General features: G+C 48.5%; 5 protein-coding genes across 5 annotated transcripts; all 5 read right to left on the bottom strand.

The window, feature by feature from the left end:
* Positions 1-274: 274 nt before the first annotated feature.
* N7458_003165 (uncharacterized protein) lies at positions 275-2,119 on the bottom strand (the record flags this gene model as incomplete). Its single annotated transcript, XM_056906548.1, has 2 exons — positions 275-1,128; positions 1,180-2,119. The coding sequence occupies 2 exons, from the start codon at positions 2,117-2,119 to the stop codon at positions 275-277; spliced, it is 1,794 nt and encodes a 597-aa protein (XP_056770655.1).
* A 10-nt stretch (positions 2,120-2,129) lies between these two features.
* N7458_003166 (uncharacterized protein) lies at positions 2,130-2,550 on the bottom strand (the record flags this gene model as incomplete). The annotated part of the gene is made up of 3 exons (XM_056906549.1): positions 2,130-2,286; positions 2,358-2,398; positions 2,458-2,550. 3 exons carry the CDS (start codon positions 2,548-2,550, stop codon positions 2,130-2,132), a joined length of 291 nt encoding a protein of 96 aa, XP_056770656.1.
* Positions 2,551-5,537: 2,987 nt separating this feature from the next.
* N7458_003167 (uncharacterized protein) lies at positions 5,538-6,413 on the bottom strand (the record flags this gene model as incomplete). Its single annotated transcript, XM_056906550.1, has 1 exon — positions 5,538-6,413. The coding sequence occupies one exon, from the start codon at positions 6,411-6,413 to the stop codon at positions 5,538-5,540; it is 876 nt and encodes a 291-aa protein (XP_056770657.1).
* A 2,217-nt stretch (positions 6,414-8,630) lies between these two features.
* Positions 8,631-9,267, bottom strand: N7458_003168 (uncharacterized protein; the record flags this gene model as incomplete). Its single annotated transcript, XM_056906551.1, has 2 exons — positions 8,631-9,096; positions 9,158-9,267. 2 exons carry the CDS (start codon positions 9,265-9,267, stop codon positions 8,631-8,633), a joined length of 576 nt encoding a protein of 191 aa, XP_056770658.1.
* A 1,620-nt stretch (positions 9,268-10,887) lies between these two features.
* Positions 10,888-11,987, bottom strand: N7458_003169 (pyridoxal 5'-phosphate synthase subunit PdxS; the record flags this gene model as incomplete). Its single annotated transcript, XM_056906552.1, has 3 exons — positions 10,888-11,517; positions 11,627-11,809; positions 11,883-11,987. The coding sequence occupies 3 exons, from the start codon at positions 11,985-11,987 to the stop codon at positions 10,888-10,890; spliced, it is 918 nt and encodes a 305-aa protein (XP_056770659.1).
* Positions 11,988-12,239: the final 252 nt, after the last annotated feature.

Below are 12,239 nucleotides of genomic sequence, written 5' to 3' on the forward strand. Positions count from 1 at the left end.
AAGTCAACCGTTCGGGCAGTTATGTATATATAGGCTAGTCTCACATCAGACGATGTTGACGGAAAGTGTGGAATGGCGGCTACGGCCAGGTTCCGATGGAGCCGATCTCCCCCCGCACTCAACAGGACAATTCTTTGTGTGCAAGGGATCTCCTACCCTTGGCCTTTGTATACTTCCCTTTAGATACTTTGCTCATAATCAGTATGTATATGCTTGCAGCTTTGATTTTTGCTCTCACAATCAGTTGGTTGGTAATTCGCTGCGCTGTTCCAGTTCATGCTCGCGATTCGAACAGCGTGGCCCCGACTTGATAACACCAATCACATGTGCCGTGGTCCCCATCTCTGCACAAGGAACAATGATACCAAGTCTCATCGGATAGGATGAAACCCATGCAGACATCACATACCACACCAGTCCAGGCCTGTGGACATGTAATTTGAACAGCAGAGATCTCATCGGTCAATCTCTCTGCCGGATTCTGGAGAGCCTTGATAATGTCATGATGACCCCTTCGTTTAGCATCACAAAGCGCAGTGCGACCAAAGTTGTCTCGGATGTCACAATCAGTGCTCCTCATGGCAATCAGGGCACGCACTACACGGAGATTGCCCTGGGTTGAAGCAAGATGCAATGCCGTTGGGCCGTAGAAATCCCTCTGGTTTGGCCCATTAGGGTCGTAATCAGAAAGTAAGTACAAGGTTTTATCGTATCGATTAGCAGCCCAGTGAAATGCTGTGCGGCCCAACTCATCCTGCGAATTAGTATCAGCACCCTTTGCCAATAGGAGTTGAACAATCTCTTCATGACCATCCAATACAGCAACCGAAAGGGCGCTGCGACCATATCCGTTCTTGACGTCAAGATCAACATTCCAATCCAACAAAAGATTAACGACGGATTCGTTCTCACACGTGGTTGCGGCAAGAAGTGGAGTTTGTATGGACATGCGCTTGTTCTCGTCGGAATGCCTGCGTCTGATCAGAGCGCCTGGGTCAGCGCCACCATCCCGAAGAACCTGAACGACCCCATCATATCCACGTGCTGCCGCTTTGAGTAACGCCTCATTCAACTCTTGCTGCTCGTAGCTCTCGCACGACTCATAAGTGAGAAATGACTCGACCAATGCTGTCTAATCGCGGTAAGCTGCACGGCACAAGAGCGTGCATTCTCGCGTACCTTTGAGCTGTCGCTTGGTGACTTTCTCTAACAGCAAGCGGGCTATCGTGATCGAGTTTACTGACACGGTAGAAGCTGACTGAAGTAGGGGCGTGTTACCATCTTGATCCCTCATGCAAGGATCAGCACCATGCTCCAGTAGTAAAGACACTATATCTGAGAGGTCAAAGTAGACTGCCCAAAATAATGGTGTTCTCCCCCGGACATCTTTGGCGTCTACTGGCCAGCCCAGTGAGATCATCTTTTGAACGATATGTGGCATTACAAACCAGACAGCGAGGTGTAGACCGGTGGCGAGCCGCGAGCTGGATATTGGGTATCGATCGTTACCGAAGAAATAGTAGGTCTCGGGATTGTGAGAGTCTCGAGCAAACGAAGGCGAATCAAGCCACAGGAGGACTCGCGTACGGCAATAAATCTGCGAGATGTCGCTTAGAAACTCAATTGTGTGGTTGTGGCCGACTTCTAAGTCATCATCATGCAATCTGGCGTTGACGTGGTCACACCACAAATCACCAGCAAACAGAAAAAGAGGATACTCAGGCAGGAGTCGACTTATATGGATCTGTGAACGAGGATCACGCGCACAATCCAGAGAAATTTTGAGTTCTTTCTCTATCAACCAAGGCTCTGCTTTGAAGACAGCCAACGATAGGTATGCAACACATATCCTTCCAATATCATGATGCGCTCTTGGAAACCAGGTGGCGTGAGTTCGTTTGAAATATTCTTGCGTGGTGTAATGAGCCAGCCGAATGATGTCGCTCTGCTCGTCTGCTGTCACCAAGCCTGTGCAGACCGAAATCATATCGGTCAGGTCAGGCAAGTTGTCAGGGTCAAATTCCGGTTCACCAACCTCCACAGCAAGAGCGGTCCGCAGCTCAGTCGTGGTGAGTGTTCTTTCGGCACAAGTGATCCATGAAAGAACTTGTATGGCCATTTCAATTTGGTCAGGGAGCTGTCCATTTTTGGATGCGTTTCATGGCATCATCGTATGCAGACTCGTATTTCTCAATGTCAGAGGAAAGGTCGTTCAAAGCAGATCGAATTGCCTTGGGTGAGCGTTTGCCGGCCAAGGAATTTAGATAGATCTGGGCGAGCAGAAACCTACGTAGATAAAATGTTAGAATCACGGTTCGGAAACTGAGGATCGACGCGGCAGTTTGATATTTACTCACATGCCATCCACCGAAGTTGTTATCACATTCAAAGAATTAGCCTCAAGACGCGATTAAGAGATAGCATTATGATGAATTATTACCGGCAACGACGACATACCCTAGGTTCTGGCTGCGATACTTTTGCCCCGCCTAATGCCTCATGGGAAGGGGTAGATGGGGTCGTATTATCTTGCTGATTTCTTCTGGTCATGTTGAAGGGTCGACCGAATAGAATGAAGTTCGACTCAATTTCAATGGCAAAACAGAAAACATTCAATGGGTGGGAGGAATTGTAGAAATTGCGAGTGAGCGGGGGAAGAACCCCTTAAATGGCCGAGTCAATCTGCCATGATACTTCATAATGCGGATTCTACGTAGCAACTTGTAATGAAAGGCCTTGGACTGGAGTAGATAGCAGGCTAATAGGCTGCACCCTGGATAGCGCATTGCACATGACCTAAATAAACCACGGCGGGTTGCTTGGGGCTAACGTCCAAGAATAGATCATTTTTGGTCACCACCTGAAATATTACACTTCTTTACGGTTTGGAAGCTGCCAAGAGATGCGTCAAAATGCCATTATAGTGCGTAGAAAATAGCGCAAGCCCCCTCAAGAAATTTCATCCTTCGTGCCCGTTTCCGTCTTCATACAGGCCAAACCCCTTTGTAGTTCTTCCGTACACTTGATGGTCAATCCAGTTCTCGGAAATGGGTAGGAACCTGCACGTGTTCTAGGAACTCTTCTCATCTAATATTGCGGTCGATGGTCTTAGCGCTGTTTTCGGAGCGTTTTATACTACCTACAAGGAACTTATTAGACATAATCCCTTAATATCTTGATAATACCTTTGTGATGTTCGAGCGTCTATTGGAAGAGTTGCAAGTAGGTGTTTACTGTACTCGAGCGTAGATGAGCTGTCGTTTATGTAGGGTTAGCACGAAGTCCACGCAGAATCATCTTTACAGAATAAGAAAGAAATTTACTGAAGATGCTATTTCGCTCTATTGTGAAGCCACTAGTGGTTAGTTCGATCTTAAGAAGAACCATTTTCGCGACTCTCTTTTGGCTAGTAAAGTCGTGGACTTGGAGAAATTTGTATCTAAATGTAGTCTCAAGCAGTTATTGAAGGTTCGAAAGCAAAAGGTCACCAGAAAGTGGATAGGAGTGGATGGGTAGACTTGAGCGCGGAAAGGGAGAAATAACTTCATAGCACCTTAAGTGGCATCGGTTGGATTCTGGTGTGGGCCCAGCCATATTTGGCCCTATGCATGATTTCGTCACTCGAACTACTAAAAGACTGGGCCACGATTGCTCCTGGTGCGATACCAATACGCGTTTCTCTACTGTTTCCTGATCGGGCTTAGTGAGAGAAGACGAATTATCTTCGAGAGGTCCTTGCTGGTTTCTTCTCGCTGTTTAAAGATCAGGTTTTGGCTTTACAGAGATAGACACGACTAACTATTCACAATCGAAAATGATACCATGGTGAAAAGGGAGGTTGGACGGAGTACAGCCATCCTGCATGACGAACGTAACTTCCCTCGCATAATTATTTCCTATTTCTTTGGAAATATAATGACCTGTATTTTTGTTACATAGCTAGCAGCTGGAGTAACTTACAAGGAAAATGAGTTGACCGGCCGGACGGTTCCGTACAAATCCGATGTACGAAACATATGCTTTCACAAAGCAGGCGACGGCTAGTCCGAGTCTATCCTCAACGGGTAACAACCTCTGAGAAGAGCCGAGGCAGACTTCTCTCGTCGCTAGATTTTTGAGAGGAACAGAAGCGCTCTGACTGGCTGGGCGATTAGTTCTTTAGTAGATGAGATGACACATAGTGTAGGCAACAGCTTAAAGCCTTCCAAGCGATGGGCAGGCATTCAACCCGATAAGTCATTGCTGTGCCCGTTTCCCAAATATAGCCGCGATACTGGACAGCCATTCACGCAAAAAGAGAATATTCGAGAGCATATGTGACGTCTTCTTGGGCATACAGCGCAATATGTCGCTGTTGGGGCGAGCAACAATTCGCATCCGAGTTCGACTCAGCGAAGGATACTCATACACACATAACTCTCGAGATGATAACATCCGAGGCGCACTAGCGGGAAATGGCGGAGGAGCTTTCGATGATGCGGGATGCTACATATAAGACGAATTGCCATAAAATTCCTATGGTTAATATCGTTGGTAGGTCAGCCAATGGCAAAACCTTCTATGTTGCATGCGCTTTCGTCTCTTATGAGAGAGAATCTGCTTACCAATGGGTCCTAGAGACCCTACGAGATCTCCTGTATACGCGTTCGATTCCTCTTCCTATCACTATCTTTTCTGACGATGCAAAGAGCTTACTAGCCGCTCTTGCTACTATCCTTCCTACTACAATCTCTCTGTTATGTGTGTGGCATATACAGAAGAACATTGAGACTCGATTGAGACCGATCATTGCACAGTATCTCCTTAAGAGGGGTGGGGATATCCGAGATGAAATAAACTCTACAATTTAGCGTATGAAGGCCGCGCAAACCCCAGTACGTCGAAAATACACCAAGCGACAGGTTAAGCCGCTTAGCCAAACTGGTATATTGACTACACGCGATGTGAATCGATCGATTAAGACCAGGAAGAAGGAGGATTTGGCCAAGGAGGAAAGGAAGCTAGCTAGGCAGTTCAAGAAGGTGTATGGCTACGAACCCACACAGCGGTCGGAGGAATCTATTCAGCGGGCAATTGCAAATGTGGAAGCGGCTAGGCAGGTAGGAGAGCTTTTTTTTTAATTGATAATTAGCTAGTTGGGTGGTAAATTTGACGATTTCTATACTAAAAGATCAGGAATGCGGACGCACCCAAAGCGGGAACCGCTTTGGGTGCGCGGAAGGCACTGTCTGTGCCAAAGCAATTCCGATCATCAGTTGAAAAGCACCATAATATAGCACCTTTGGAGGACCAGAGTGTGCACAAGCAGGTCGGCCAATCAGACGACGAGTGATTTGAGCGAGGGTCGGCTTGTTCATGTACTGGGGTATATGTTGGTTATCAACCGTCGGTGTGGAGGACATCATAGACTTGTTCCAATAATGGAATTTCAACCAAATAAAACGATATCTTGGCTCATTGAAGGGATTCAGGGTTTTAAATAAACAAAACAGACATCTGCTCCATTTCCATAGCGAGTTGCCTAAGCATGTCACAGCTCAGACTGTTTCAGATCTGACTCCAGGGGCCTCATAAATGCCATCACCAGGAAGCTCCACAGGATCCAGACGTTTCAGATCATGGGCTGGTAGCTCTGCCTTGTATTCCGGTAGGCTTGGAGGTTTCTCCTGCGTCATATCGAGTGGTCCTGCTTGAACATTCTCAACCGTCCGGGTCGAGGTTTTCCGTTTAATATGCCAAATGACCATTCCAATGATGAAGGAAACACCGGCAAAAGCTCCCAGGATAGGGCCTGCAATCCAAGCCTTTGATGACGACTCTTCTTGAGACATCATGGTGGCTGCTGTAGGGAGACTGTTCGTCTGTCCTCCGTGTGTGGTAGTCGTGATCATAGTTGGAATAGGACTCGAAATAGGGCTCTGGAGAAGCTGTAGTCCGCCGTTCACCGTGAGAGTGGCCATGGTTAATCTATCAGCTGGAGTCGAAGAGGTTATCGCCCAGGATGACCTTGTGGTTGTGTCCCCACCAGACCAAAATTCGCTCTCTGTTGTTTTGCATGAGGCGCCTTGTGTGATGGAGGTGATCTCACATTGTTGTGTCATACTCTTGGCGTAGTAGACAACACTGGATTCAGTGTACGGCAGTGCGGTGGTCCATCCATATAACCCCTGTGTACTGGGACCAATGGTCAGGTAATAGGGGAGTGCGACGTAAGTAGGGCAGGAGGTTGCGCTGCTAGCCAGACAATTCACTTCAATAGTGGTCAATGAACCATTTGTTGCCACAACACTGCCCACAAATGGGTTCCAGAAGTCCTTAACCGGCTGTAGGACTCCGACTTCGGTTGTTTGCGCGGCGACGCCTTTGCTCTCGATGAGAAGTATTGCTATTTGCCAGAAAGCGCTGAAGACCATGTTGTGACAGGAGTGAGGAACACAATCGGGGGAAATCCTCTGCGCGGTAGTATTTAGATTATCGACGGGATTAGTTTGCTCAGAAGGTGCAACCCCTGACTGAGAAAACGGCCCCAACCTGAGTAGCCATGAAGGGACAGGGGTTTGGTGGACAAAGTACGATCTCTAACTACATCAAGTCACTTCGCCGCTTCTGTGCGAAATTGCTCTCATTGCAAAGCACCAGTTATAACGTGCCTCAAACCTAACGCTGACCTCTATCCTAGGCTCCGCTCTCCTTAATACCCCGCCAATGCGTTCTCCCGTCGCTTCCAAAAAAGATATTCCTAGGAGCTGGGTTCCCTGCGCAAGTCGACCGCTTCCTACATTCCAAATCTGTGCCGAAATATTGAAGAATATGAGTCTCGGCATTTTTAACTTCTCTTCATTGATCTAGCCCAGCCTATGCAGCTAACCCTGAGTGTGCCTTGGGGGCGGTACCATATTCCGCATGAACGCTGTTCTGATATACAGGCCTAATCCCAATGTAGGAGTAGTGTACCATTTTCTTTGACAAACTAGTCGTCTATACCCTCAATGACATAATTCTTGAATTTCCGCGCTGGCGCCCTTTTCTCAAACATCAGGTCCAGCTCCTCGTATGTCCTTGATTTTGTTTCAGGCAGCCTGAAGTAACACCAAGTTAGCGAGAAGACAGAAATCCCCCCGTAAAGGAACTCTATCTTGACTCCTGCACTAGCAGCCCCGGGATTAAGCAGATAAGGCCCGATGACAGTCGTGACTAGTCCGGTAAGTGCGTCGATTGTAGTCGCTATAGCGATAGTCTTCGACCGCAATTTTGTGGAGGGGGTTTCGCAGACAACTATATACGTTAATAGGCTAAGCGTTATCTACTAGACGAAGCTAAGGACAATCAGCAGTATTAACTATATCTAACGATAAACGTTATTTGTTACGTAGTTATATGCGAAGTAAAGGAGTATAATAATAAAGAGGATCGAAATAATAGAGGTAATACTAAATAGGTAGCAGGAGCGCCGGCTAAAGTAGATAAGAGGAATAGAGGATATCAAAGTACTAACAAATCCTACGCTATTTAGGCCAACGCCTATATCGAAGGCCTATTTACTATTAAGACCGGTTTATTCGAATAGGTACGTTACGAACCCGACAGGATTTCCCGAGAAGTTCTAGATCACAAAAAGCATAACGCATATTTCTATACGGCGACGATTTATACCCTTCTAGTAGTTAGTATATATTATACCGATATCTAACTAAGCCTTAAGGATATTAGTCTTAACTATTATTACTAGGGTTTCTTAGAGATTAATGTTGGGATAGGGCTTGGAGAGCTAACGCAGGGACTTGAGCGCGTCTTCTATACGATTCTATCGGATCAACCACTAAGGGGACTCAGGAACATATACTAGGCCGGCCAGCAACACGACAGGCTATACCTACTAGATAGCGAAAGGGATACGATAGGCCTACTCACTCGTCCACGAGATGAACCCCCGCGTCACGCCGGTCTGGATGAACTGGCCCATTATATAGGACAGATTAATGTAGCCCGTTAGGAAGCCGCGTAGACGAAGGGGAAGCACCTCCGATATCTCTTCCTGTAGATCCTTGTTTCTTGACACGAAGGACGGTAGGATGGTCAAATTATCGAGAAGATATCTCGAGACATCTTCCTTGCTCGCCCGAATCTCAAGTGTTGGCATTCCGCTGAGCCTTTCTGTAATTTCTGGTATGAACCGTGAAGTTGCAAAAACATTCACGTTAGAGGCAGCTTGGAGTTTAAATATCGTCCAGCAATTTGGAACATGTTCTGCTTGATATATCGCACTCGTCCAGAGCGTCTATCACAACGAAGACTTTTGAGATGCCCCCTGTTTTGGCGAGAGAGTCCAGCGCCTCGGAAAGCTCTTCTACGGAAGGTCTGGTACTTTTGGAGCTATTTTCGTCTTACATTCTCAATAAGACACTGGGCACAGCCGGCTGAGATTGAGCCAATTGTCTCAGAACGCTCGCCAGTAGATGGGCTAGACCTTGCTCATGATGGCGCTGATAGTTGCAGTACAGAAATATGATGCCGAACCCGCTATCAGATTCACATTGATCAAAAAGCTCTTCAATGACGATAGGGCTCAGAATTGTCTTCCCGGCTCCAGGTATTCCCGGACAAAACAACGTCTGCTTTGAACCTGAGCTTCAAGATTTGAATTCCGGTGAGTCCAGAAGCCACTCGCCGGTCCCTGGCTGGCGTCGTGCAATGTTGTCGCTCTGCTGGGCGCTGTAATCTAAAGGAAAAAGCCAGTTAAGTATCTCTTGGCGCTTCTGGTCATCTTGGTGTTGCACAAGGTTTCGGATGCTGCTTCTAGTGATTCGCCCGTTGAACGCATCAAGAAGAGCAATGTTGCTGATGATTCGCTGTCGAAGCTCGTGAATCTCACTTGGTTCCCATTTCAATCGTTTCCACGTGCGTCTCACTATGCTCCCTCTTGTGTCTCTGGTGGGCCCCAAATCTCCATACTTATCGATCATGCTCTCCAGTTCTCTTAGAGCATTGCGGCAGCTTTTGGCTATGTCTTCTAGCTCAGCCTGTTGCTTCTGATCGAGATCTTTGTTGGACACTTCTATCTCGACATCCTGTACCACAAATGACAGGTTTCTAACTCTATGCAATCATAATCCCAGTCAGTATTGTGTGTCAAGAACACAGAGGGCAAGACACCAACGCGTCACAAATGGCCTTGAATTGATCCGGCGCCCCGACGAATTCCTTTCTGATTTTGTTGGTGAGTTGTATTACTGCTAGAAAGTCGCCAATGCTGAATCCAAAGCTCATCTTGACCCTCGATCAATCAGAGAGTTTCAGTTCAAGACCGGGACTTTGAAGACGGTATTCGTGAGCAGGTATGAATGAGGCGGAGGCTGAAGCGACCCCGCCTCCAAGTGGCTTGTCAGGCTGCATGAGAGAAAGCGATGTCAATAGTCCCGATGAGGTAGTTGAAGCTTCCTTTCAATCCAAGAGACGATAAGAAGAGACATGTGAATCATCATACTTCGGCAATTTTGATCTACGTAGTGAGATACATTCACAGGAAACGAACTATACAGTACCCATGTACATGCAGCTAGGGAGTATCCCTGGCCAATCATTCTGATGCACTTTTCGCAGGACACTTACGCATTTGACATAACATTTTGTTCAGAATCAAGGGAATGTGTTACCTTTGTTAGGTTCCTCGAAACCGATTTAGGAAAAATGGTTATGTTATGGATCGTCATTCGACCAGCACATCCATCTGTGGAAGCCTGAAAATAGGTATATACTTCCTAGCTTCGCACAAAAATCTCCAACATAATACTTATCTACAAAGCATGAGAGTATACATTCTTGTGCAAAACCTGATACATAAACTCCTAGCATAGCATCATTCGGACAATAGAGCGATAGCACGTCCCATCCGCCCTACGCCCTTCTCCAGATCCGTCACCGAGGAGTGCATAGAATACAGTATGTAACACGAAATACCAATACACCCTCCATTCGGGAACAACAATATCCCGAACGGGTACACTCGGTGACATTGACATTGCTCTAGAAAACGATCGAACAGCTTGCCCGCAGACCCAAATAATCGGCGATTGGATCCGCCAGACAGTGGACACCCACAGCCTACGGACGTTAATCGCGCCCGGGGAGCTGGAATGACTTTCCGATTCCGAAAACTCCTCCTTACTCACTACCCACAATACAGGACAGTGGTACTTACTGTTAGCCTGCTAAATACTAGCCTAACTTATCGATTGTAGTTACAGTACCCCGTACGGAGTACTGCTTTGCTGCTTTCCCCAGAACGGTCGGCGATCGGTGGCTCGGAGCGGAGGACCTATCAGATGGCCGCCACTTGATCGACCCGGTTCCCGAGTGTGAAGGGGGGGGCGTTAGTGGGCAGTTTTAGGAACCTTGGATGACGGGCGTGGATGGGGACTATCGGGGGTTGGCAACTGTCATGGAAATACTGTCGAATCTCGATCATGGTCGTTGGTCCTGGACCTGCGTGAGTGAATTGACTTGGAACTGCCCCCGCTTGATTTGTCCGAGCGTTTTGGTTTGTGGATTTGTGGATGAACTGACCTGACCTAATTGAGATACCGGGTCCTGGCAGGATTCGGAGAAGTGGCGATCAGACTGTACCTTCTCAGTTGAGAGGGATCATGTGCGTATTGCTTTTTTTGTGATTACGATGAATCTCGCGAACAATTCATAGATCAAGCAGAAACTCCTCTAAATTTTTGTTCTGTCATGCAGTAGCTAACGGTTCATGGTTCATGTACAAGAAAATTTTAGACCGGCCCTGCAGGCCAAGAGAAAGCCCGAATCAAAGCGGGGCACGAGGTAAAAAGTAAAATAAACTCAAAACGGGCGAAGGAGGGAGAAGAACAACCAAGAAAAAAAAAATTACCAGCCACGGCCGGCCATCTTGTCGGCCTCGGGCATCTTCTGCACGTTGATGCCAACCATGGCCTCACCCAGACCCTCGCTAACCTCAGCAAGGACCTTGGCGTCCTTGTAGTGGGTAACGGCCTGGACAATGGCCTTCGCGCGCTTCTTGGCATCACCAGACTTGAAGATACCAGAGCCGACGAAGACACCGTCGCAGCCCAGCTGCATCATCAGCGCCGCATCGGCGGGGGTAGCAACACCGCCAGCAGCGAAGTTGACGACGGGCAGACGGCCGAGCTCGGCGGTCTGGCGGAGCAGCTCGTAGGGGACCTCCAGCTCGCGGGCGAAAGCGCGGAGCTCAGGCTCAAAGTCGGCGCTGCTCTGGAAGATAGCGCGGGCGCGGGCAATCTGGGCGTTGACGGTGCGCATGTGCTTGACAGCCTCGACGACGTCGCCGGTACCGGCCTCACCCTTGGTGCGGATCATGGCAGCACCCTCGGAGATGCGGCGCAGGGCCTCGCCGAGGTTGCGGCAGCCGCAGACGAAAGGCACCCTGAAGGTAGACTTGGTAACGTGGTAGACATCGTCGGCGGGGGTCAGGACTTCGGACTCGTCGATGTAGTCGACACCAATGGCCTCAAGGATCTGGTGGTGGAGGGGAAGGAGGGGTTAGCGTTCCGGCGGCCCGGCGATCTAGGATCAATGCTCTTCTCCGGCCGGTCGCCGGTCAGAAGAAAGATGGAATTGGACGTACCTGGCACTCAACAAAGTGACCGATACGGGCCTTGGCCATGACGGGAATAGTGACGGCCTCCATGATCTCCTTGATCATGCCGGGGTCGGACATACGTGCGACGCCACCCTCGACACGGATATCGGCGGGGACACGCTCGAGGGCCATGACGGCAGCGGCACCAGCCTCCTCAGCAATGCGAGCCTAACAGAGTAAGAACAACATTAGCAAATCAAGCCATGATACCAATTGATCATCTTGATCGTGGCGAATATACCTGCTCCGCATTGACGACGTCCATAATCACGCCACCCTTCAGCATCTGCGCGAGACCAGCCTTGACGGTGAAGTCATTGCTGGAGGTACCGTTTTGCTGGGCCATTGTGAGAGTAGTAGAGGGGGACTAATTGACCGAAAGACGGGGAAGATGGGCAAGAAAGAAGGAGTGTCCAAAGGATGAGAAAAGAGGCGAGAAGGAGAGTTTAAGAGGATGGCGAGGTTAACGTAGGTGAGTCAACAGGTCAGCAATTAGTTTAATCTTCAAGCAGTTTCCCCCGCCAAAGATTTCGCCTCAGGCCAATCAAGCCGGGGCTGCCCCTCGTCCGCATTTAAGCTCGCCGCCGCGAAGTCGGGA

The sequence above is a fragment of the Penicillium daleae genome (assembly GCF_028827525.1).
Source record: "Penicillium daleae strain IBT 16125 chromosome Unknown utg000002l_segment0_segment0, whole genome shotgun sequence".
Taxonomy (NCBI): Eukaryota; Fungi; Ascomycota; class Eurotiomycetes; order Eurotiales; family Aspergillaceae; genus Penicillium; species Penicillium daleae.